At 39.3% G+C, this 25,965-nt stretch overlaps 3 protein-coding genes across 9 annotated transcripts in view; 2 read left to right on the top strand and 1 right to left on the bottom strand.

Moving 5' to 3' along the window:
* Window positions 1–15,275, top strand: naxe (NAD(P)HX epimerase). Of its 5 annotated transcripts, XR_015779422.1 has the most exons (10): window positions 1–157; window positions 2,229–2,416; window positions 2,537–2,645; window positions 3,759–3,869; window positions 5,876–5,986; window positions 6,362–6,509; window positions 7,962–8,391; window positions 11,583–11,683; window positions 13,219–13,360; window positions 13,572–15,275. XR_015779422.1 is itself a non-coding variant. In XM_042506946.2 (7 exons), exons 2-7 carry the CDS (start codon window positions 2,244–2,246, stop codon window positions 8,159–8,161), a joined length of 852 nt encoding a protein of 283 aa, XP_042362880.2. In that variant the 5' UTR covers window positions 1–157; window positions 2,226–2,243; the 3' UTR covers window positions 8,162–9,245. The 5 variants fall into 5 exon arrangements, 4 of the variants coding, with proteins under 4 accessions (XP_042362880.2, XP_042362879.2, XP_042362881.2 ...); XM_042506946.2 differs by lacking the exons at window positions 11,583–11,683; window positions 13,219–13,360; window positions 13,572–15,275 and having other exon boundaries at window positions 2,226–2,416; window positions 7,962–9,245; XM_042506945.2 differs by lacking the exons at window positions 11,583–11,683; window positions 13,219–13,360; window positions 13,572–15,275 and having other exon boundaries at window positions 7,962–9,245.
* On the bottom strand, window positions 9,359–20,708 carry scn1bb (sodium channel, voltage-gated, type I, beta b). Its single transcript, XM_042506948.2, has 6 exons — window positions 19,291–20,708; window positions 19,034–19,200; window positions 15,050–15,287; window positions 13,171–13,312; window positions 11,364–11,438; window positions 9,359–9,874 (listed from the first exon to the last, which is right to left on the bottom strand). Exons 1-5 carry the CDS (start codon window positions 19,337–19,339, stop codon window positions 11,369–11,371), a joined length of 666 nt encoding a protein of 221 aa, XP_042362882.1. The 5' UTR covers window positions 19,340–20,708; the 3' UTR covers window positions 9,359–9,874; window positions 11,364–11,368.
* zbtb22a (zinc finger and BTB domain containing 22a) overlaps window positions 13,232–25,965 on the top strand; it is a 14,879-nt gene continuing 2,145 nt past the window's right edge. For 2 of the 3 annotated variants that reach the window (XM_042506941.2, XM_042506943.2), the window contains exons 1-3: window positions 22,277–22,677; window positions 24,217–24,435; window positions 25,132–25,903. In XM_042506941.2, the coding sequence (XP_042362875.1) occupies window positions 24,229–24,435; window positions 25,132–25,903 (979 nt within the window). In that variant the 5' untranslated portion in view covers window positions 22,277–22,677; window positions 24,217–24,228. Of the gene's footprint in view, window positions 13,361–22,276; window positions 22,678–24,216; window positions 24,436–25,131; window positions 25,904–25,965 lie in introns of those variants that run through there. The other variant, XM_042506942.2, reaches the window with a different exon arrangement.

A 25,965-nucleotide genomic window follows, 5' to 3' on the forward strand; every position in this document is an offset into this window, starting at 1 on the left:
AAACCCGGAAGTGGGTGAAGCCGTTTAGCTGCGTGTGCTGCTGCACAGCTGTAACCTTTTATCAGTTTGTTATTGATCTGTAAGTGGTGTCACTGCAGTGTTTGTGAGTGAAAACGTGCAGGAGAAGTTGTTTTAAGGAAAGACGCTCTAACATTTGGTGAGTGTTTGAATAAACTGTCACGAACTTAAAGTTCAGAGCTTCAGAGCTAAACGTTAGCTAACAACTTACAACTGAACTCACGAGTACAACTTGATCTTTCTGTGTTTTTATTTTTTACTTTATACACTTAAACACGAAAAATACTTGTAATTAACACACGTGACTGTTAACTATCATCTTCATTAAGGGCTAACCAGTTTGCTGGCTGCTTTCTGCTAAAGTTAATGTACTTTCAGTAACGCTGATACAGGTTTTAACAGACAAAATAAAGATTAGCACATAAAATAATATCAGTGTATCGATATGATCAAATATCTGAACAATTACTTACGTTAGTAGTTTACGTAGTTTAATGGAGCAGCATGCTATAAAGTCAAATTAGTTTCACTAAATTGTAACATCTCGTTTTGTGGCAGATATTGATTTTTTTCTGTTTTATGGGTTTAAATGAGACAGAATTGTTACAGTGTTACATCCTCATATTCATACTGAAACTATTGGTACATTAAAAACTAAGTTGATCAAACAGAAATGTGGTTAATTGATCTTTTCTTATGTATCTCTGCTTTTCTCTGTTTAATACAAGTTCAGATGTAAAAGATTATGATTTTGGACTTTCACTAACTATTTTTTTTCAGTGAATTAATTTTATCTGTAATATATATATATATATTAAAAAAAGGAAGAACAAATAAATTGCAGTTTTCCAAAGCTCAAGCTGACATCTCCAAATTGCTATTTTTTGTCTGAAAAACATTTCAAATTCTAATGATATTCAATTTACAATTAAATAAATGCAGTTCATCCTTATATATGAACAGCTGGAATCAGCAAATGCTCAGTGTTTTTACTTTATAAATTGACTGATTGATCAATTCATCTCTTTTAAACAAGTATTTAATTTGATTTTTTAATAATTCATATATTACAACAAAAACAGAAAACAAGTGAGGTACAATACAGAACTTTCATAGCAAGGTGTCATTTTAAAAAAACTGCTAAGACAGGACATCACATTGAGTGTTTTTTAGGTCTAAAATAAATAATCAGGGAATGAAAATGCTACCTAAACAATTATTGATGGTCCAAAAGAAAGATAAAGAAAATGGAAATGGAAAAATACCTATTGATGTTGTCATCAAAGGCTTATGACAGGCAGACTTCTGCAGCCTTCTGCCCTTCTAGAAATTTCATAAAACGCACCCATATCATAACAAAGGTAGAATAGGATACTTTAAATTTTTGTCGTGACTTTTTGAATGAAATGATTAATCAAAAATATTAACAGATTTACAGATAATGGTTTGTGAAGTGCTTTACTTGGTGTGATAATTTCTGTGCAGTACGACACATTTTGATCACTAAGCGTAAATAAGAAGTTCAGTCTAGGGATGAAAGAGTCAGCGTGGGAGGAACTTTTACTCTGTAAAACCTCCGGGAGTTTTTTTTATTTATTCATTTCTCATTTAAATTTTCACTTGACTTCATAAGTTGCAGGAAACCTTCTGTTTTACATTTTAGTTTTGATTAAATATTTGCTAAAGACATTTAAACAAAGTTTTGTGTGGGAGTTTGTTATATTCCAAATCCTAAATATTGACAGAAATATTTTCATTTTTATTGTAAATGCATATTGGTTCTAAATAGCAGCTATCTGTGTCATTAACTGCAATATCGATACCTAGTTCAGTGGGTTAAAATTTAATTCACTTCGACATTAAGAGTCTTTGTCTGGTCTCTTCCTGTAAATAAACTTGAGCAGGAGCTAAGAGCAAAGAGATGACGGATGCCTGTGAGTGCGCAGCCTGCAGGTGGACTGAAGAAAAATGCAAACATGCAGTGAGAGCAGTGCAGCAGCTGTAGGAGGCAGCAGAGCTTTCATAAGTGGGAAAATGTACTTTTACACTGAAATTGTTGGATATTAACCACAGCCTGCAGGCCTCAGTTTATGTAAAAGCTTTTTGTTTTGTCAGCTCCACAGTTACACTTCCATCAAATCACGGGACCAGTGTGAGGACACGCTTCTTCATTTCAGGGTAGATCACTGTGGTGTTTTCTGTTCCAGCAGTTCAGATCCTCCTGGATGTTGAGCGTGCGGGCTCTGTTTGGGATCGGCTTCCTGGTGACCTCAAGGGCCACAGCAGTCCTCGCTCAGAGAGGGACATGCCCGCTGTCCGCTGCAGCTAACAACCACAGGAAGGACTGTTATAGCAGCAGAGCAGCGTCCACCATGGCCCAGACCATCAAATATCTCGGGTAAAGATTTATATCCTGCAAAACCACTTACTGTGTGTGTGTGTGTGTGTGTGTGTGTGTGTGTGTGTGTGTGTATGTATGTATGTAAACTGTCTGAACTAACATGTAGATGCTCCACAGGCAGGAGGAGGCGCAGCACATCGACGAGGAGCTCTTCAGTGAGTACGGCTTCAGTGTGGACCAGCTGATGGAGCTGGCGGGACTCAGCTGTGCCACAGCCGTCACCAGGGTGAGACATCAGTCAGGGCTCTTATTTTGAAATAGAACTGACTGTGTTTCATCTGTAGCTGCAAGAATTTGGCAACTGATTAGTCAATAGACTGAAAATCAATCAATCGGCAACTATTTGATAATCCAATGGTTGTGTCAGACATTTTAAACATTTTTCAAATGTAAAGATTTGATACTTTTCTTTTTCATACATGATTGAAATTGAATATCTGAATTGGGTTTGGGATTTTTACAGGTGTTGTATTTATCTTTGAGTGATAAATAAAACCACAATAATTAGCCGCTTTATCAATTACTCCACTGACAGAAAATTAATTGTCAAATAATTTGACGATTTATTGTTTTTATTCTTTCTTCGTGCAAAAATGTCAACCATTAGCTGGTTCCAGCTTTTTGAATGTGAGAATTTGATGTTTTTCTTCATCATTTATGATTGTAAAGGGAGAGTCTTTAAATGATTAAATTCTGTGAACTAATAGATTAATTGATTAATCATGAAAATAAGAGAAAAATAGGAATAAAATGTAAGAAAGATAAAAGCTCCATACACAATATTCTCACTATACAAATATGATCGAATATTCTCATGTTTTTATTTTTCTCTTTATTTCACTAATCAATCAATTTGATGTTAGTTGAAGTTAGTACAGTTCAAATTTCTTAACAAGCAAGTGACTAAAAGCTTTGTAAACTAATGCACAACACATCAAAATAGCAACTTTGGCATGATGATATATTATTATTGACACCGTGTAATGCAGTCTTCCAAAAACTCTCAGCAGCCTGATATATCTAACTATGGATTTATGTTTTTTCAGTGCACATTCACACTCCTTTAAGACATTGTAAATATCAGGTATTTTTAATTTTTGCTATAAAAAGTCTCGCTGTGTTACACAGAAACCAGGTTTTACATTTACAGTAGACGGATGTGTCTGACTCAGATTACTGCCTGGAGAGGAGAATAATCTGATTACTGCGTCCTCTGACTCTACATCACTGGAGGCGTTTCTCTTGAGTAGCTGCTGAAAGGAAAATCCTCTTTTAATTGTCAAATAGCAGCTGTGGTTCAGTGCTCTATTGATTATTTTCTGTCTGTTTCTTCCTGCAGGCGTATCCGCTCACTTCTCTGGTGAAGGACAAACCGTCTCTGCTGGTGATTTGTGGACCGGGAAACAACGGAGGCGATGGCCTGGTCTGCGCCCGACATCTCAAACTCTTTGTGAGTTTCCTTCACTTTTGTGACAGTAAGAGCTGTCTGCAGCAGAGGTGCAAAGGGATTAAAGTATAAACAGGAAATAAGAAAAATTAACACATTTAAAAAACAAAACCATTCAACTACTTAGCCTTCTAACTTACTTTTTTAAAAACAATTTTATTTAGTGTCAAAAAATACAAAAAAATACATTAGAGCTCACATTTTCAGATACCAATCGAAGTTCTTCAGAGAGAAAATAATATTATTTTAAGAAGACAGCATAAGCAAAAAAGAGAGAAAAGAAAGATCAAAAGAAAGAAGGAAAACAAAGAAAAAGGCGAACATATTCTTCTGTTCAGCCAGGTGGAGAATTACAGCTGTCCACCATCTCTTCTTTGTTTGCAGCTGTTCTGATATATTTATCCCATTAACATTAATTTAATATTGAAAATGACTTTTGTATCATTTTCTAATATTTTCCCCAAATTCCTGCAGTTTTGAGCACCTAAAAGATGCTGTATGATCCTCTGAAGTCTCTCCAGCTTGCTTTCTTACTTAAATTCTGGCAGGCTTAATGTTTTGCTTATGAAACACTCCCGCTGTGGTACGATGCCGTGCGGCGGACAAAACTGTGATGCAGCTGTCACGAGGAATATAACAAAAACTGGGATTCATTCATTTCATATTGTGCCAAACTTAAGCGCATCATAACATGTGAGGTAGGGAATTAATCTGCAGATGCTCTATCTGAAAATGAGACCAAACTTTTCAAGGATGTCAGTTTTTGAACGACCACAAAGGCCAAAATGCGTCCTGCGACAGGCGGTGAGGTTTGCTGTTTTTAGCTGAGCTAATTTATGCAGAACTTGTGGCCCTACCAGCTGGTCGAGAGGAGTGAGGAGTCAGCCGGCACTGAGAGTGTAAAACACTCAGGAAAACAGGCTTTTCAACTATTGTGAATAACTACAACCACCAGAGGTCCCTGAACATACAGTTATAGTGCATGTGCACACAAAACATGAGGCTTATCGGCCAGGAGTTTGCTCAGCTGGCTGCGGACAGGAAGTTAAAAAAAACAATAAATGCACACACACTTCTGGCTCACGGAAATAATTAAAAACAGATTGAAATATTGCTCTGCAAAATAACATAGTATGAGTAATTCATATCAGCTACAACAAATCATTCTGCCCACAAATCATCATCAGTGATAATTATCCATTATTACAGTATCCATGACACTGTGAGGGGGCGTTTTGGGTTAACAATACTCTTACTTATATAGTTTTACAACGAGACATTACTACTTTTACTAAAGTAAAGGATCTTAGAGGATTAATGTTCCACCAGCTGCAAAGCATTAGTGAATTTGGCAGTTAAGTTGCTTCAACAGAAGACCATCTGAGGACAGCGTTAGCTAAGTAAATCCCCAGTGGCAACTTTGAACCAGACTCAAGACATTCTTTATGCTTTAACTTTAATTGAAGCCGTCTGTGCTGAAACCCGAGCAAACAAAAACATGAAGACAAGGCAATAAACAACTTAGTAAGACACAGGCAAAAAAAAAGGAAGGCACTGTTAAGAAGTTACAAGAAAATTACATTTAAAAAAAGCCAAAGAAGAAGAAGAAATTAAAATAAAAATGAAAAAAATGTATTTTTTTCCTGTAACATATTTAAAATATGATTATTGTAATTATAAACGGAATTACATTTTCTGGACATTTTCCAAGATTTTTTAAAATTCACCCCTAAAAAAAAAGTCAGAATTTTCGGGGCATTTTCTTGTCACTTTTCGCAAATTTTTTGCAATTTTTGGAGATTTTTTTCAGAGCTTTTCAATGCCTTTTCTCCCCTCGGCTCTGAAAGAAATCAAACTAGTTTGCTCACATTTAAAAGCTTGTGAATGTTGTCTGAATGCAGCAAAAGAAAACTGATGTCGATCCAGGTTTCAAAGGGTTAACTTTGTCTGCTCAAACTTGTGGCTTTCAATTTTCAAACTGTGAAGACTTTGTGTGTCCTGTTTTTTAGGGTTACGAGCCCTCCATCCTGTACCCGAAGAGGCCGAACAAGCCTCTGTTCCAGGGCCTGACCACACAGTGCCAGAAAATGGAGATCCCCTTCCTGACCGAGATGCCTGAGGTTCGGCGTTAATCAATTATGCAGCAGCGTTCTCCGCAGCAGTGAAGCAAATTCCTCTGCGTGTTGTGTCTATGAGCATTTTATTTCAGGCTGTGCGAGTATTGTATTACACGTGATTAGATCTGGCTAAATGAGGCTGCAGTTTAGAGGAGATGAAGCCTGAATTATCCCTGCGGGAGAATTAGGGTCGGAGTTTTTATTGCAGCAGACAACACAGTCAATAATATACTTAATAACTAACGATGCAGACTCATTTACTGATGCTTTCCAGTCACACACATGTGCTTTTTGGTCATAAAATGTTGATATTTGTTGGTCTTTTGAGGTGATATAAGAGAAAAACAACAATTTCCGTGGAACATATTGATTTCTCAGGCCGCTGTGATTGATGAGGCGTACAACGTGGTGATAGACGCCATCTTCGGCTTCAGCTTTAAGGGCGCTGTGCGAGAGCCTTTTGGTTCCATCCTGGACGTGCTGAAGAAGACGACCGCCCCCATAGCCAGCATCGACATCCCCTCAGGTCAGCCCTCACGCACACACACTCGCGAGAAGAATATGGATTTCCACGAAAGAAAAATGTACTCGCTACCATGTTGGTGAATTTGGTTCTTCTGAAAAGTGCTGCCTAACAGGCTGCTACACAATACTATGCTGTTCTACGGCTTTGTTGCTATATATACTGTATATATATATATATACTATTATTATTATGTCCAGTTTCTACAGTGGACATTGGTTGTTGTGGTCCGCATGGACTCCAGCCTCATAATGATTGGTTGGCTGAGAATTAGTGTGTCATTTATAAAATTATGATACAGATATAATTACCCATTGATCGTTTGACACCCTTTTTTTAAAACTAAAAGGTCCAGTTTGTGGGATTTAGGGGGATATAAAGGCAGAAATGGAATACAATATGATTAGTACAATATGATTAGTATTTTTTCTTTAGTGTATTTTGTGTGTGATTTGTTGTGTTTTTGTCACCTCAGAATGAGGGAGCGGGTTCTCGTCCGTGGAGTCCGCCATGTTTCTACGGTAGCCTAGAATGGACAAACCAAACAGTGACCTCAGACGGGGTCATTCGCATTTTTGTGTCAGCCACCATATCAAGCAGCTCGTCTGCAACGAGATTCTTAGAAAAACACAGATTTTTCAACGTGAGACGGTTTCATTAAGTGTTTTTTTCTTTAAGATTATTTTTGGGGTTTTTCCCTTTATTGATGTGACAGGAAACGTGGGAGAGAGAGGGGAAATGACACGCAGCAAAGGGCCACAGGCTGGAATTGAGCCCGGGGGCGCTGCAAAGGTGTCGTCATATGGGGCGCACACTCTCGCACCTTTTTTGTATCGGTTGAAATCTCCACGTTCTGATTTGAAACAGAAACTGCTCTATTTTGCGTAAATCACTGGGTGTGTCTGTTTGGGAGAGGAAGAAACCTCTGGAGATATTTTAGGAAATTTCACAGGAAAAAACCCTCAACTCCAAACCTCCTGCTTTCAGAATAAGTTTGATCTGGCTGTAATCTACAATGCACACTTCAAGATTACACTCAATCCCCCTAAATCTTACACACTGCTCCTTTAAAGCTGTCTAATACTATACCTAGCCCTACATTCAGTGGGCAGCTTCCAGTAAATTACATTCAAGTCCTGCAGCGGCAAAAATGCATCAATGCACAAAAGTATTTATGCAAAAGTAATACACAAAAAAGACTTGATATGACTGCTTCCATTCATCTGTGTGTGACCACAGTAGTATAGCTTAAAATGTTATCGCTGAATTTGCATGTAAATGGCTGTTCTTGCTCCCAGATGGAAGAATCCTGTTGCTTTCAGTGACCCTTTGACTTTTCCTGTGGTGCTGCTGACCTGATTGTCATGACGTTTACTGAGCATATTCACCGAGAAGAAGAAGAAAAGGAGGCCTGGACTGGGTTGTGACATGATGTTTGTTTGTTTGTTTTTCAAGGTTGGGATGTGGAGCAGGGCAGCGCAGACGGACTTCAGCCCGACATGCTCATCTCTCTCACTGCTCCGAAGAAGTCTGCCTCCCTGTTCGGAGGACGATACCACTTCCTGGGAGGCCGCTTTGTGCCACCGGGCCTGGAGAGGAAGTACCAGCTCAACCTGCCTCAGTATCCCGGCACGGACTGCGTGTTACAGCTGTAGTGGGATGCACTGAAGGGTTAATGACAGGAATGGTGTCACCTTTGAAGGAATAGTTCAACATTTTGGGAAATAATTCTCAGTCATATTTTGAAAGTTGGAAATAGTTGAGAAAAATGTCGCTTTCTTGTCTGTACCGTAATTACAGAACTGGAGTCTGGAGGTAGCTTAGCTCAGGATAAAGGCTGGAAACACGTGGAAACAGCTCGCCTGGCTCTGCCTGAAGTTGGCAGGTATGTCTACAAGCACTTCTAAAGTTAACAAATTGAAGTGGAAATAGGCAAGTTTTTTTGCTTTGACTGTGAAGAAAATGTTGAGTCCACGATGTAATGTGTTTAGAACAGTGACATTATTAGCATTTAAACTGGTTCCCTGTTAGCCTCGCTTCCACCAAACAGGTCTGCCACAGCGTGCGATCTTTGGAAAATGAGGGCTTGATTAAGAGCACAAAGGATGTAATTCAACCATTAGGCTGAATTAGCTGTGGTTTACTTTTTGACTGTTTAGAGCAAAGTTAAAAACCACCTGCTTCTGTAAGATTTGAGTCAGGTACCAATGCAGTCTCTAGTTCTTTGCAGTTACTATCCTCAGTAGTAAAAATGGCAGATGGTGGAAAAACCAAATTAACTGTGAAAAACAAAATGCCATCTTCGTGACAGCGGCACCAACAATAAAATCACTTGCAAACAGCAGTGGCAGAGAAGCTGTCGGTTTCCACTTTCACACCTCTTTTGTCTCAACTACTCACAAACAGAAATGTAAAAATGTGTAGTTGCACAGGGAGTTATGTGCTGTTACAACTTTCATGTCCCAATTCTGGCTCTGTCTTTAACACACAGACATGAGAGTGGTATCAGTCTCCACATCTAACCTTTCAGAAAGACAAATCCAGTATGATTATTTCCCGAAATGTCGAATTGTCCCTTTAAATATGGGAACGTACCTATTGATTGGATGGTGCTGGCTGTAAATCCAATAAGGTGTTATTATTAATTATTAGCTCTCTGGAAAATTTGTTTTCATGTGAAAGCACGTGGTGATTGCTTCAACTACATGAAGATAAAAAAATAAAAAAAGAGATTGTTAAGTCTGCGTTGTTATTTTGGTAACATCATCCATCCATTCAACTCTTGAAAATAATCAGCAGATAAATCAGCAAAATTTCTGTCACGTACATCAACAGAAGACTTCACAATCACGTGCGTTTTCGGTTTTTATTAGTACATCTTAAGTTTTCATTGAATGTTCAACTAGCAACTTGAGAGACAGTCTATCATAGTCCATCACATTCTATTTTTTATAAATTACCATACACGTGTGTCGCATTAATCATACAATAGGTGGTGATGATTCAGTAAAAAGCTTTCTTTTACAATCAGCCTCATGGAGTCCAACAGACGCCCATAGTACCACTTAACATTTTATATAAATGTGTGACTACATATACTTAAAGAAATACTGTATGTACAGTATATGCTCTCGACAATGTGGCTCATTAATGCATAATGGTTCCTCAAATAAGTGCAGGACATGCTTTTGCGGCGCAGAATACTATATACAGTGCTGGTACCATGCTCTCTTTGTATGTCATATCCATGTGGGGTCTTTGTTAAGGAAAAGGTAAAATAGAGGCTCGAGATGAAGGGGAGCTGTTCCTCCAGGTCGTCTACATGCAGGTCAGAGGGTGGAAGGATGTTTTCAGTCCACGGAGGAAGCCTGAAGATTAAACAAACACAAGTGTTAATGGATTAAATGGCACTGATTCAAAACCACAGTGTTTATAGAGAATCCAGTTCATTAATAAACACCAGAACCTCTAAAATATACACTAAGTTGACAGTTTTGGACACACTTAGCTTAAACTAATGCAACCTCATATATGAAGTATGCATTAGAGGAAGGTTATGATGTTCACTTTTTGTTTAAACTGTTGAAACTAGATTTTCAAATGACTTGTACCTGACTGCTCATAAGTTCTCAAGTTCACCATCATAAAGTTATATCGGGAAATATGTACAACTAAATTTTGCTGGAATATAATGACATTTAGATGAACTCAATTATGTCCAGTAACAAAAAACTACTCAGAAATGGGGAGGTTTTATATTCTGTATGCTTTCATACTTGTAACATGCAGTATTCAGACATCCTGTACATCCTGCAAAATCACACCTTTCCAAGTGAAACGTGTTTTTAGGGAGTTCTGAGTTCGGCAGGTGGTTAGTTTAGCTTAGCATAAAGAATGAAAACGGGGAACACCTAGCTTGGGTCTGTCCAAAAACTTCTTAAAGCTCCCCGATTAACACATTGTCTTGTTTCTTTAATCTGCACAAAAGTGAGGTGTAAAATAACACATTTCTCTCGTCTACCTCTTGGCAAGACAGCAAATACTTAATTTTCCAGAGGAAATGTTCAATATTACTTTCCAAAATGTCAAACATTCCTGATAGAGATTAATATTACACAGTCTGAAATTTGCGAGATTATTATTTCAATCAGAAAACTGTTGAAGTGATCAAAGAAAAAGTAGATGAATATGAGTTAGTATTCAATGGCAGCTTTTGGTCCTTGACAGCTTTCAATTGAACGGCGTTGCTAGGCAACAGCTTATTGCTGTGTTCTATTCAAAGTCGAAGGTCGGAATTTTTCAGTTTAAATTTTTGACTTACAAGCGTTTCAGGTGCACAACACCAAATGCAAAGAAAAAACATTACAGACGGTGTTGAAGTGGTGTTTCTGTGGCTAGTCCATGGACAACTGTGCCACAAGCGAGCCGCCTCCTTGCACAAATGAGCGAAAAAGTACGCATAAGGTTACAGAAGGCATTTTTATACTTGAAAATGTATCAAAACATGTCATTCACTGGCCTATGTGCCAACAGCTAGGCTAATGTATTTTAGTACTTCAGTATACTGTGATGTCTAGTACGTCTTGTGGCCTTCATGCATGCTGCCATTGTTGAATGTGTTGACTTCCAGATTGTCTGAAATGCAACATTAGTCCTTTGTTTACATCTTGTCAGCTGATGTCATTAACGAACACTGAAAAATATTCCAACAGGAAGTTGGACCCATTTTAAATGTTTCTTGTTGAGTTTGAAACTGATGAAGCTTAGTTGGGACAAAACAAGTATTAAATTTTAGATACCAAGCCTTAGATGGAAATGGGGTACCTGGGAGTGATGCTGCTGACATCGTGAACATACCTGTGCTATTCTCCGACCTGCACCCCTGCACAGTTGTCTTTACTTTCTGATGCTATAGCTAAATACTCAGCATTTCTGAAAGGGAAAGAGAAAAATCAATATTGTGAAACAATGTTAAACCTTTTACTTTAGCATAATGAAAAATGAATGAAAAATGCAAAAACAAAACATCACAGCTATAACTCTATGACAGGTTTTTGTTCCTTTTTTGACTTACAGGAGGGAGGTTTTGGTTTTGGTTTTGGTTTTTACTAGGGAGGAGGATGACAGGACGAAAACATGACAAGTAGACGGAGGGAGCGTGAGACAAAGAGACACAGGTGAAAACACACTAACACAATGGAAACATTGATAATCTTAAAATAAGTGGTTAAGACGACAAGAAAATGAACCAAAGAGAGGATGCCACAAAGTAAAAGTTTAAATTATACTGTAGGACTGAAGTCAGCGAGCAAGCATGAATAACTTTTTCATGCATTATTTTCACATCAAATGTCTTATTTTGAAAACATCAGTAAGTTTGGTCGTCGGTTTTCAGAGTAAAGGCCCAGTCACACCACAAAGTGTCAAAGAAATTAAACAAAATATTTGCTTCTGGAAGCTTGGTGAGGGATTCCTAACAGAAAGAGTCACAGTTGACCTTGTCTGAAGTTCCTGATATGTTGTCAACAGTATTACAGATGTCTCTTTTATAATGGTGGTCAATCAGGTAAATGCTATTTGGGCTGCAGGGGATTTTTTCGCTGCAATACTACGAGTGGCCTCTGAGAAATTTTGGCTGCAAGGCTGGGCGGCTTCCCTGAGGGTCTGGGCCAAACCTTGGAATTCATGTCCAGGTCCGTCACCTGAAGCCATAAGGCCCAAACAGCCTTTCCCCCAAAGACTTACATTTTGGATGTGTGGAGGGCTAAAACGGAAGTTACCTACTTGGCCGGCTAAATTTGGCGGGTTATAGTCTCTAGTGCGCTTGCTCTTTGTGCCCAACAATCTGGTATACCCAGGAAGTACTATCAAGGTGTTTGTATACATCCATGAGTAAAGTCCACAAAGTGAAACTCCAAATGAAAAATCTTGTCCAAGATGACTTTAAGTGAGTACACCTACAGATCACTGTGATTCAAATTAATAACTTGGCTGCAAAGTTTTGTTGTTTTAAATGCTTGTGTAACTGGGTCTTACTCCAGTTGTGTGTTGTATCAAGCTTTACACGCAATAGAGCTCAACCAATATATCAGTATCAGCATATATTCTGGCCAGTAATTAACAAAAAAATGCAGTATGGAAAAGAATATGTTTTATGCAGTTTAGAAACAGCATAAGGTTTTCCAACAGTAAACTAACCCACTCAGTACAAATCAACTCTTAAATAACCAAACTGACAGAACCCATTAAAAATAATTGGTTTCTCATGTTAGGCGTCTGTATTGATACTAAAAACTAATAATGGCCAATATATCGCTGCTGGATTTTTTTTAGACCCCCAAATATCAATGCAGATATTTGCCTTAAAAATCCAGCACTTTTAGGCATACCTTTATGATTTTAATGCTAATGCATAAAAACCTTGTATCTCCAAAGTGTCTGCTTTTTAAGAACTGAGAAATACATCAGTTTTTAGTTTAACCAACATTTTTTTTGGCTCATTGAAAGGTTTGCAGCCGTCAAAGAAAGAATTCCCAATCTATTAAAAAAGAAGAAGCTCATGCACTGTAATCCTTTCAATCAAACTAAAAACTGAATTTGGAGTTACAAGGTTTTCACATATGAGCATAATGTGCATACGAATGTACGTAACAAAAACACTTACGCTGCTTCTCGTAATGCTTCTTCCCCGGCTGCTGCTATTTTCCTGTAGCAGTATATCATCTCTATGAGGAGCCAGACTTGCAGGCCAATGATGGACACGTACATCATCACCTCAGACACAATGGAAGCTGTTCCTCTGGTCGCTGCACACGTGAAGACCAGGAAATAAGGATATCAGACCAGAGAGAAAGGTAAACTTCCAATATTGGGAAAACACCTAGTTTTCAGGTTTACTTCCTACTGTATAGGCAACAAAAGCATGTGGCTGGTTAAAAAAGAAATGGCTTAAAATGTCGACATTTGTTAGTAACATATGTAGTCACTTGACATACATTACAACCACAAGATGCTACATTCACAATTGCACAATTCTTGTCATTAAAATAACTCTATTTACTTTAGGTTTCACGGGAAATGGACCGTGGTCTCCCTGGTGAAAGTCCAGAGTTTGCTTGACCCATTCATCTCACTTCCCATCCAACCTATTGTGACTTTCTATCTCTTTATACTCTTTATAAAGTTAATCTCAATGTTAAAAAAACGCTGCTGCCCAGTGTGTTTCATACTGCCACCAAAGGTGCCTCTGTGCATTGTATTGACAACAAGGGCCACTGACCGAGCATCGGTATTTGATGGTTTCTGTAAATATTATTTTACTCTGCCACAATGTACTTAAAGATTTTAACATCAAATTTAGTCATCCATTGATCGGTAAACATCAATCTTTCCAGATTTTCAATGGAATATAACTTCTTTCATTGTAATCCATATGGGATTTACATAAAAAACAAACAAACAAAAAAGCAACAAGCTATAGACTCATACAAACGTAATCCCTCTCAATCATCACTTGTGAACCACAAAAAGTGTGTGGCAGTGTATTTCCTGCAGAGATGATAGGTGGGTTTCCATTACAGATTTGGGAAAAACTTAAGTGATATTTTTCGAAATGTCGATAAATCACAATTGCGAGATGACTGTGTTTCCACTGACTGATGTTATATGACTTCTTCTTTTGCAATGACATTCCAAGAAGCCTGGCGATGGATGTTCAAAACAGCAGGTTTATTTTTATAGCAGCCACTGCACTAGCCGTCATTATTTCCAATCAAAGGCAACATAACCACGTTATGCGAGCGATGATGAAAAGGCAAGCCCCTTATACATGTTAGCTGCCAAGTATGAAGGATTTCTGGATGCTGATAGTCCACGATTTCACAGAGGAATCGTGGATTCAGAACTACAGGATGATCCGCTCAACTTTTGAAGAGTTAGGAGATGCAATAACACTTCTTGTAGTGCCTGCTGCATCATGCACAAGGGAGCCGGTTCCTACCAAGCACATAGCCATAGCATCACTTCAAACAAAAAAGTGGAAAAAGTGTTTCCATTGCAGTTTTGTGAAATGTGGCTTTCTTGAATCACCCAAAATACATGTGAGGGTAAAAACTTTTTTTGCCATAAATGGGAATTTGTTTCGATTTTGACGTGTTTCCATTGGACGTATTTTATATTAGCAATTTCGGTTTATGCAATTTGAGGGCTAATGGAAACCAGCCTTATGTCGTCTGCCTGTATTTTCTTATGTTCTTCTTATTTTGCTGTGTTTTGAACATTTCTGGGCACAGAGCGCAGCTGAGGCTGGGACTTTAGAGGTAATGAGCAGGTGCCAAGGGGTAAGCAGCACACATCAAAGAGGGAACTACAGAAATTGTGGACGCAGTGCTGAAAAATGCAAATATAGCAAAAAATGAGAGTGATTCTGGGGTTGGCATCCATTTTCTCTGTCAGTACTGTTTACAAACAGTGACACTTAATTCCTGCACAGGAAAGCCGAGTGGCAAAGTGATTGTGGACAACTTCAGTTGTTAACATCGTACCTTTAGCCACCACACTGAGGTGGACCACCTTGCTGACGACAGTGTTGTACTCATAGTTCTCATAGAAGAGGATGCGGTAGAAGAAGCAGCGGTATGTGCCCGTGTCGTTGAAGGTGACGTTGAGCAGGTATATGGATGCGTCCTGGATGTCGTTACTCCTCTTACTCCCGTTCCAATCCACACGATCCATAAAGTGGTCGTGTTCAATGGTTGGACCCTCCTCGTTGTAGGTGTAGATCTGGAACCACAGAGACATAAAGATGAATCAAAATGCTGCTGTGACAGAAACTCCTGACGCCTACACTCACACTTTTAATGTTCTAAATAAAATGTATACAGCTTTTGAATGAATTTGAAAAATTTACTGTCTTCTTTTTTGGTAACACGAAAAGGTCTATTCAGCTATTCCGCTAAAGTTTGTATGAGTGTGAATTTAGAAGCTTTACACAACCTAAAACCTAAACATAATCATGAAGTCATCTAAGTCTATCTAAAAAATTTTTGTCAGCGTTGACGTGCATAGGACACAAACCCCATTGTCTTGTGTTAATGTCCTGTACTTGACCCATTCATCCAACAAATAATCCTCAAATTGCACAAATTGAAAGTGAGACAAAATATAAAATACGCCTACTGGAAACACGTCAATTGTTCTGGCATGAATTAGTATTTCAGTCGATTCCAAAAAGCCATATTTCACAAAACTGAAATGGAAACACTTTTTTTTTCACCTCTATAGGTCACATGATGCACAACAAAGAGTGTGGGTTTTTTTATTGCTCGCATAACACGCCTTTACCGCTTTTGATTGGAAATAATGACGGCTAGTTTGGAGCATCCATCGTAAGATTATTCGTTAAACTTCACTCAATGGAAATGTACAATTTGAGATGTTTTCCTTGTAAATGTACTTATTTAATCTCAGCATTGTAGGGATGAATGTAAGTAGTCAAATACCTGCAGTGTGACTATCCTCACACAGATGCAAACAGACACTTTGTTCACATTTCCTACCTGCTTTTTTTGTACTGCTGTAAAATGTGGCTTTCCAATGAAGTACTTTTGTTACCTTACAAGCCGTTTTAATTTAAAATTGAATAAATTCTGTGCCATGAGTGCAGACAGGGAAGGCGTGAGAGTCGATGACGACCTTTAATAATAAGAGCAGATGATCTCATGAGTCCCCAAAGCTTGTATATCAGGGTTCAATGTAGAATTTATTGTCTCCATATATAGTACTCGGGTAATGAAATTGTGTTCCCTCAGTGCAATGATGTACGCAGTAGGAGCAGATTCAATCTTTTAAAAAAGAAAAACAAAAAAGTACAAAGACAGTAAAGTAGGAAAGGGTGATACCAAACTAACTCAAAGTCATTATGATCCTGATAATTTTGTTACAATTTTAATGATACAGCTGTGGCAGTTCCTTATTCTTTGGTACTTACTGCAATTTCCCTTTGCCAGATTATTTAATTTTTAACTTTGTCGTCATCTGGTGTGTCTTTGAGATAATTTTATGTTTTTTTCTGGTTGATTTGTGTGTCTTTGTAGTCTCTTTGTGGCCTTTTAGGTAATTTTATGTTTGCTGTTTGACTGGCCAAGTTCGGTCCCTTTTTAGTCCTTACTGGTCTGTTTGTGGTCATTTGGTATGTCTTTTAGGCAATTTTATGTTTTGTTTTTTTTTTGCTGGTTGATTTGTGACTTTTTATTTTTATTTTTTGTCTCTTTGTGGTCATTTGGTGTGTCTTAAGTAATGTTATGTTTTTTTACTGGTTGTTTATTTTTGGTTATTTTGTGTCTCTTTGTAGACGGTTTGTGTCTGATTTTCATTTATTTTCAGGATTCATTTCAGCTGAATGTCACAGTTGCCTGGAGTTGATTGGAGGGTGATCCAGATCATCTGTTGCTCTTGCTGGGTGTGGAGACTGACTCCTGATTAGGAATTGACAGCAGCTTGATGCATTTCTCCTCTGAACCAATCAGGGTGTGATGACACCCTGATTGAGGGCATAAGAGAGGTGATGATGGATGCACTCTGATCTTTCCTCAACCTAACACAGACCTCATGTTAGCAGACATCAGCCAGATATTCTGGTCTCTGTGTTTTATGCTGTCCTGTTTGAAATACTAAAGCAAACCTTTCCACTGGGTCAACTGCATCAGGGCTGTCTTTGTGTTTTTGTGCAGGATTTTTTGTTTCCTAAAGATAACCTGACGCCCACAGGCTATATTTTATTTTGTTTATTGATTTATTTGAATTAAAACCCAATAAAATCCCTATAGCTACTAGGCATTTGTTTGCATGTTAGATTATTGTTGAAGGGGCATTTGAGGCAAGATCATTGCACTTGGAGGAAAATCACATGAAACATACTGGCCATTAAAAACAATATGTTACCCACATTTATTATGGGCATCTTCTTGTTTTTGGTCAGCCTCCTTGTAACTCCCAGAGTGTATTGTTGTAAGTGTTTGAAGAGGTGACTCATGTTGCTGCTCTGCGGTACTTTTCATTAATAGTGCATCTTGCTATATTTCTATCTACAGAGTAAAAAGTAGCACCACACTGCGCTATGTTTCCTTTCTGCTATCCTCTCATATGTTTCGATGTGGAAGTGTGCGACTGTGCACGGCTGCTCTGATGCCACATGTTGACATGAGCCAGCTGAATATGAGGGCTGGTTTGGCACAAGAATTACAGTATCAATGTGAAGTAGCCACCAACGTTTTGTATTTATATAATTTTATTCCCAATATGTATTTTAGAGGAATCTATAAAAGAGCCTCAAGTGGCTGTATCTATTTTTTTTTTAAAATATTTTTTGTATTAAACAGCTACCACCCACATCCAGCTTTTTAATGTTATGGGAAAAGAAAAAAAAATTCACCTGGGTCAAATGACTGCAGTAGTCGCAGGCATTTATCATTATGCCTCGATCGGCATTGCTGGAAACGTAACACCTGGGTTTAGTGATAATTTAAGCCCCTAACCAGCGAGGTGTAATGACGCGTCGTCACAAAATACGGTCTGTCTCCGTACAAGCAGTGCTCAGATATCAATCCAAATAAGTCTGCACCGAGTTTGAAAGACAGACTGAATAAATAAGAGATGTACTAAGAGATGTGACCTACGGGACATTTTTTCTGGCTTATATGCTGCTTTCTGCTGTTTGTTTACCTGTTTTCTGGCCTGTCTGTGACATTGAACATGACACACCACAAAAAAAACTCAAAACAACCCCCCCCCCCAACACACACACACACACACACACACATAGAAAAGCACACTTGTCTCCTGCAGAGCTGTACTAAGGTCAGGTCTGCTGGCAATGGGAGACGACTATTAAGCGTGTTCACACACATTTAAAAACCTGTGCACACGCTCTAATTTTGTACATGTGATATATAACACACATATGCATGAGAGAGATGTTTTTATTGCCACATAAAGAGGCTTTTAGAAAATATTTCAGCTAAAGTCGTTCACAGAAAGCCAGATCCTTTTTTGTTGGACAGGGTCTTGGTATAATTTGTGGTTCATTTTGATAATAAAACACTAAATTATATGTGCAGCGACACACTGCATCGCTGCATGCTCTCCAGAGGATTTAACACAAGGTCATCTCTGGAGCTTTAATAATGATCTCTGTGGTGTAAAATATCACAATCGATTGCATCTGAACCCCATGATGACCTCAGCACTGGGTGCCGTGATGTGATTGACGCCGTGTGTGTGTGTTTGTGTGAGAGATACAGAGAGACAGGGGGGAGGAGGAGAGCTTTGGTGTGAATCTATGCATGCATATTTTAATAGCTTGTGTCTTGAGGAATGTAGCCGAAGACAAAAGTGATTTTAAGGAAGCTTGCGCAACTAAAAGTCCTCTCACAATCACAAAAATATCCTGTACTCCTCGCTGTGCTGTGTCAGTTAGATTTTGTGCTGGCATCAGACTAAGAAATTCCTCAGCGATGACTTGCACTCACATGAACGAAGTCGGCTTCTCCTTTCCCTCTAAAGTACCACTCGACGGTGGCAGAACCCTCCACCTCGCTCCTCCTCTTGCAGGAGATGCAGCCCAGTTTGAAGCCCCCGCCTGCCACCGCCTCTGTGTCAGAGTCCACCTCTGCACAGGCCCCATGACAGTGGTACACTGTTAAAATACAAAACAAAAAAGACAATAAGTAGTCTGGATTAACATGATACAGCAACAAATCATGATCAAATGACCAGGTCAACTCACCAAACACGGTGCAAAGGAGCAAAAAGACCAGAAGGTGTGTTGATACCATGTTACCGGAAGTTGAGCAGCTTTTTTATCTGACGAGGAGCCTCAAAAACTTTAACAACAACACTCTGTACGGAGCACTAAAAGACCCTTATTGGAAGTTCAGATGAACCACATGACACTCATAAACCGAGCACCTTCACGTTTTTTTCTTTAAATAATTGAGCAGATAATTGCAATTTGGTATTGTAAGAAGACTGGCGCTTTAGTGTAAATAAAAGCTGTGCATCAGTTAAGTGCAGGCTGATGCAATATGTATGTGAGGCAGCTACTGATGCAGCTAAACATGCATTGTAAAGTGCAAAAATGTATCTGTCTACAGGCCTTCCTTATACGCCTAAATTTGATGCCTTAACAGTCCTGAAGCCAGCAACCGTTTCCCTTTGGTTGCAAAATTTATTGCCACAATTTATTGCTGCTTTTGACACAGCCTTTTGATTTATCTCTACTCAACAATATGCATTCGAGATGCAGCTTTTAATTACCAAGAAGCACATGAAACAAACCAGATATCTGGTGGCTCACAGTGCTCCCCAGATCAACACCCTGAGATTAGATTATCTTTTTTTCCCTGAGGTCTTAATGTGAGATGCACAGAGCAATCATTAGACCTGCCCGGGGCCACATGCTCTGCTATCTGCTGTTGGCAAATACACAAAAGATTATGATAAATGTGCTTTTATATAATGTGCAACATGCAAGCTACTGACTGGACGTCTACGATACACTTAAATGCCAGTGCATATATAATTAAATTGCATGCTCTATGATAATAAATGGCTACCTCTTACAGGCTACACGCTACCAATATTGAATACAGACCAATCTAATGGCCTAATGTTGATCCTTCATCGGACCTTTGAAATCAGAGCCTACTGTCCTGAAATAGAGGCCTCCTCTCCTCGAGTCGTCTCTCCGGAGAAAGAAAAAATACTGTCCTCTCCTGCAATGACAGCTGAATGTGGAAAGACTTCACCTATCTCATCACGGCGCGCTCGTGGAAGAGATGCCTCGCTCGTGCGGGCATTGCAGATAAAACTGCATGAGCGCACGCGAGCCCACAAAAAAAGAAAGCCAGCCCACCAAAAAAATAAAAAAAAGTATAAAACATAGAACAGATACGTCCTGTGCCGATGTTTCTTCCTACGCCACAGCTACCACAACGGCACCTCTGTCGCTCAGATCAGAGGATGCTGCAGATACACTGCGGTAAAAACGGCCGCGCGTGTATGACTGAGCACATCCAGTGTGTGACGACTGTAACAGCTTCAGTCCCGCTGTTTTCACATCGATAAGAGCTTAGCTTTTCCCAGAGACCACTGCAGGGATCTCATGTAGCGTTTTCAGCACGTTTAATTAAAAAAAAAAAAGCTTTGTGGCAGCTGATATTAAGGGTGAACTGGCCCTTTAAGGGACTGTTCTTTACTTGTCCAAAAAGGGGGTGGCTGGGGTCTGTTTGTAGACTGTAAAAAAAAAGATAATATCTTCTATTATCTTTTGTCTTTATCTATTTAGTCTTTTTTTAATCTTTTAAAATGTACACAATCTATGGGACTTGTTTTGTGTTTTTTTTTTTGTTCTCTTACCCCAAAAGCTACAAATACACTCCTTTTACATAAAAAATAACACATGCATGCAGGTTGTTTTTTCCAGAATTAAAGTTTTGTTGAATTTTTAACAGGAAATCAGAAACAAAATGAGACAACAACAATTAGAAACAAAAACATACAAACAGGCAGGTGAACCTCTGCTGAAAAACAAACAAAAAACAACAACAGTTTGACTATTTTTAAATGGTAAGCTGGTTGCCCAGCTTGTTTGACCAGATTTTCGCATAATTTTGGATGGCTTAGCTGGTCATACCAGCTTGTCAGGGACACTCTGGCTGGTTTATACATTGTAAAACTGAAACCAAATCAATGTCCTTGAGCATAGAGAAATGACAGTGTCATGTGGGGGACTATTAAAAGCAAAGGGCATGAAACAGTTAAGTCTGCTGTCATGGTATATGCATAAAGATAAATGTGTGCAGCTTGACAGGCTGGAAACACCAGCATATCCGACTGGAAGCCCACCCAGCTAAACCATCAAAGACCAGCAACAGATGGGTCAGTACCAACTAAGACCATCTTCAACCTATATCCAACTAAAACCAACTTTTTTTTAAAACGGCGTGCTTTTTTTTTCCAGCAGTTGTGACTATATAATAGTGGCTTTTCTTGTATGTCAGAACCAGGGCGTCGCCAGGAATTCTGGGCCCCATGAAAACATATCTCATTGGGCCCCATCACTACGGCCCAAGCCAACCCTGTACAATTGTTATAACCACACCTGCATTACCCGATGACCCATTAAAAGCAATAAACAACTATAACTTTGTTTTACACTCCTGAAAAATGTGAGAGGGGCCTCTGAGAGAGACTCCACATTTTTTCTAGAAAGGAATTCTGAATGTTTGTTCATTAACTCAGACAATTTTAGTTAACTTATTGCAGTCACTACTTAAAGAGAAAAAAATGAAAATAAAAAAAATATTTTTATTTCAGGCCCAATAAGGGCCCCCTCCCCACTTGGGCCCTGGGTAGTCAGTCCCACTTTTCCCCCCACTATGACGCCCCTGGTCAGAACCTGTTAGTTTAACTGCCTGTTTGTATGTTTTTGTTTAAAATTGATATTGTGTCATTTTGTTCGTGATTTACTTGTAAAAATAAAAAAAAATAATTTTAAATTTTTTTTCTTTGTAAAACTTTATAAAACATCAATAGGGAGTTAAAATGAATACAAAACGCTGCCATTTAAAGCTGTATGCCCCTCCCCTGAGCCAAAATACAAACAAAGTGCTTTAAAATATATTTGACATGCCTCCCCCTTTTAACATCACCGCCTCCCCTCTCATAAATAACGAACAGTCCCTAACGGAGCTCCTGTGGGGCGGGGTGATCATATCGATTAAATCCTCCTGTCAACAGAATATGGTCACATAACGCTGGCTGGATCAATAACTTCCAATAACCGGCCACACAGTTGTGGGTTCAGCTTTCATAAAACAAGTGAAATACTCTCGCAGCTGAGTCCGCAGGTCACCGTGAGCAGTGTGAAAGCATTTCGTGATAATTTAAAACCAAACACCCACTCACGGTGTGTGCGAGCAGCGCTGATGCTGTTTTGTCAACCAGCTAGCATCAGCTACGCCTACGGGCAAGCTGCTGCTGGCGCTTTTTTTTTTACACAAACAAGCGATGGTGCTTTGTGTCCGGGAGTCACGAACAATGATGTGGTCCTGTAAATAGCCGGCGACGTCCCGTATAAAAGTAAAAAGCTCGACACACCGACATATCAAAGGTAAAGTAACGAAGCTAATGTTAACTGCTAGCTAGCTAATGTGGTGACTTCTGGTTAGCAACCGTTAGCTACATGCTAACGCAGAAACGAGCACACACGAGCAAATACAAACCGGACTTTGTGTAAATAATGCTGCTTTTAACGATAAATTTTAATGTGACAGGGCATTTTTAACTACAGTTATACATAGAGGGCTAATATCAGGTAGCTAAATGTGTTTGTGATCATCAGGTGGGAGCTCATTCAGTTCAAATCACAAATCAATACAGTTTGGGAAGTACACAGGCTGGTTATCATGTAATATCTTTATCGACTGTCTGCCTACTTTCATTTATTCTGACTGAAGTTATGAAATAAGTCGATTAAACGTCGAGTAACAGTCGATTGACAGGAAAGTGATCAAGCAATTTCAAATGAAGCTGTTATCAAGTTGTAGTTGATTAATTGTCATGATCAAATTTTGAGCTTTTGTTTTTTGTACAGATTTTCAGTTGAAAGGGTTTGCTGCTTTTGTTAATCTTAATATATAGTGAACTTAATATAGTTAGATACTGCTGAATAGGTAAACAATAGGGATGACTGATCAATAGGTCTTTAGGACTTTAATCTAACGTCAAATTTAATAAATAGTCTATGAAATGCTGTCAAAATGTATGCAATGTGTTGCTGTGAGCTTTGTCTGAGGATAAAAATCATTTGGTATTGTTTGAAATAAAAAAAGATAAATCTATTGTTAATTTACCGATTAATCGATAAAGGAAAGTGCTTACAATTTGCAACCCTAGTAAACAAACATTAGATGTCATCACCTTGACAGCCTTGTTTTCACGACATGGAAAATTTTACAACCAATATATTATAGTGCAATGTTTCCATGGCAATGCACAGAGCTGACTGTAAACAAGAAAGATGCTGTGCGTTACAAACAACGGTAAAAACTCTAGTTAAGATACAGATCCCAAATGTGCTTTATACATGCACTAAAATGCTCCCAAAATTTGAATAATATCGGCATATCCCACATGTCTCAGTTGGAAAATGTAATTCCATGCAAACATAATATGCTGTTTACATGGTCCATAACAATTTCAGAATATTGTCATCTTCAGAATGATGGTGGAATATTAGTATGCATGTAAACATACCTGATGTCACTGTTATTGTTTTCTCTATTGTTTACTATATTACATGCTTTTTGTGGTTTAGTATTATCTTAAATAAGATTTATAGACAATAGTTGTCAACACATACTGAAAACTGAAGTCTGTCCTTGATGCAAGTTTCTTACTTTCTGCACAACAACAACAGAAAACATTATTTATGACATATGATAAAAATGTAAGCGTCACTGCAAAAGGAAGCACAAGAACAGATGCATAGTTTAGATAAGTAGAATCCTATATACATTATGCACATCTACTGTATACAAGATAAAGCCTAAAAATTGTGAGCACCATTATAAAAAAGTGTGTTGAGACACATAATATCAGAGATAAATGAACATTTTTTCACCTAGTAATGTTTTAATTCTCTCTCTAGTTTTGTGTGACCATGGATCCGACCTGCAGTGCTTCTGCTGCTCCAACTGGTTTGACTGTGCAGGTGTGTTTTCCCGGTGCCCGCGCCGCTGTTTTGGATAATCTGAACCACCAGCGGGAAGAGGGCAGGCTGTGCGACCTCTCCATCCAGGTGCAAGGGCAAGTGTTCAGGGCCCACCGCTGTGTGCTCGCTGCATCCTCGCCTTACTTTCATGACCAGGTTAGGCCAGAGTACATCAGTGTGCAATACACAGTGTGTACAGCAGTGATACTCAATTTATGGCCTGCGGGCCAGATTTAGCCCTGATAGTGCCAGGTGGGCCACTAACCATTTTGCAATTCACAATAAAAATATAGTGATTCATGCTGGAAGTTGTCTCTGTACTTTTTAGAACGTGCCAGAGTGCATAAAACTGCACCAAAACAGAGCTTGTTTATCAAAAAAAGTGGAGGATCCCCTGTCAGAGGTCCTAGTCCCAGTCCTAAATTGGTGTTTTTGGACATTTTTATGAAATTCTATGCCATGGCATGACTTGGCAAGCTATTTTATGCACTTTTCAGCTGTTTTAAGCTGTTTTTGGAACATGTCATTTTTTGACATTTTTGCCTTACTATAGCCTTGCATTTTGGGTCGTATTTTCTGCATGCCATAATTTGGTGTTTTTGGATGTTTTTGCATGATTTGCAGGAAAGAAATGTCCTAAAATCAAAAATTCTCCTAAAACCCTAGAAACACCCTAAAGTCCTGGAAACATGTATGGGGCTGCTGCGACTGGCCCCTGGCCTCATGTTATTTTGCAAAAGTCGAGTATCGTTGCTGTATTGAGTCATTCATTTATCATATGTTGTTTTCACTGAGCCCATATTTCCGCCCAGATCCTAATCTCAGTATGTCTTTGTTCCTGTCTCTCAACAGGTGTTACTGAAGAATGTCACCACCGTCTCCCTGCCCTCCGTTATGGACCCGGTGGCCTTTGAGAGCGTCCTGAGTTCTGCGTACACAGGCCAGCTGAGCATCGTGCATGATGACATTGTTAACTACGTCACCGTGGCCAGTTTCCTCCAGATGTGGCACATTGTGGACAAATGCACAGAGATCCTGAAGAGGCCCCGGCCCTCAGCGGAGGTCACACCTGGAGAGGCGGCTGTCGCTCCACCTGGTACTGCATCTCGCCAGCAGTCGCCCAGCAGCACAGACTGCTTATACCTGGAAAGGGAGGGAAGACGGAAGGAGAGAAAACCTGACGCCTTGCCTCCCTTAGCTACGTGGAGACGCCCGCAGCAGTTTCCCAGATGGGGGCGCCCGCGACCCTCATCAGCCCAGCACTTAGCTGACTCTCAACTGGACACCATCCCCGGCTACGTGGAGTGCGATTACACCAACTGTGAGGAGACATGGGTATCAAGCCAAGCCAAAACTAGCCACTTTGCTCATGACGGACCTGGTCAGAATGGCCGACACCACGGAGGGTTCCCCAGTGGTGAAGCGTCAAAACAGAAGGTTAGGTTTCAACAGCGGGGAGCGCTGCCGAGTGCTGATAGGCTGCCTGATAAGAGCAGAGAGAGCGGAGACGGTGATGAGACTCAAGAGAAGAGGAAGAGGGAGAAAACAGAGATCGAGGCGGATGAGGGAGTCGGAGAAGCTGCGGTGGAGAAGAAGGGAGGCATTGCACAGATGGGACAATGCGGTAAGATACGAAAACCCCATTTCACTTTATACACCAATGATATGTCTATCTAACACAATAGT

The sequence above is a fragment of the Plectropomus leopardus genome, chromosome 17 (genome assembly GCF_026936395.1).
Source record: "Plectropomus leopardus strain MGB_pleo_1.0 chromosome 17, ASM2693639v1, whole genome shotgun sequence".
NCBI lineage: Eukaryota > Metazoa > Chordata > Actinopteri > Perciformes > Serranidae > Plectropomus > Plectropomus leopardus.

Excerpts from the sequence above, each read along its gene's own strand:
- naxe (XM_042506946.2), top strand. The coding sequence starts at position 2,244 with ATGTTGAGCGTGCGGGCTCTGTTTGGGATCGGCTTCCTGGTGACCTCA. Across the intron at positions 3,870-5,875 it reads CCCGACATCTCAAACTCTTT|GGTTACGAGCCCTCCATCCT; the intron begins GTGAGTTTCCTT and ends CCTGTTTTTTAG. Across the intron at positions 6,510-7,961 it reads CAGCATCGACATCCCCTCAG|GTTGGGATGTGGAGCAGGGC; the intron begins GTCAGCCCTCAC and ends TTGTTTTTCAAG.
- scn1bb (XM_042506948.2), bottom strand. The coding sequence starts at position 19,339 with ATGGTATCAACACACCTTCTGGTCTTTTTGCTCCTTTGCACCGTGTTT. Across the intron at positions 13,313-15,049 it reads CCTCAGTGTGGTGGCTAAAG|CGACCAGAGGAACAGCTTCC; the intron begins GTACGATGTTAA and ends TCACGTGTGCAG. Across the intron at positions 11,439-13,170 it reads GAAGCATTACGAGAAGCAGC|AAATGCTGAGTATTTAGCTA; the intron begins GTAAGTGTTTTT and ends TTTCCCTTTCAG.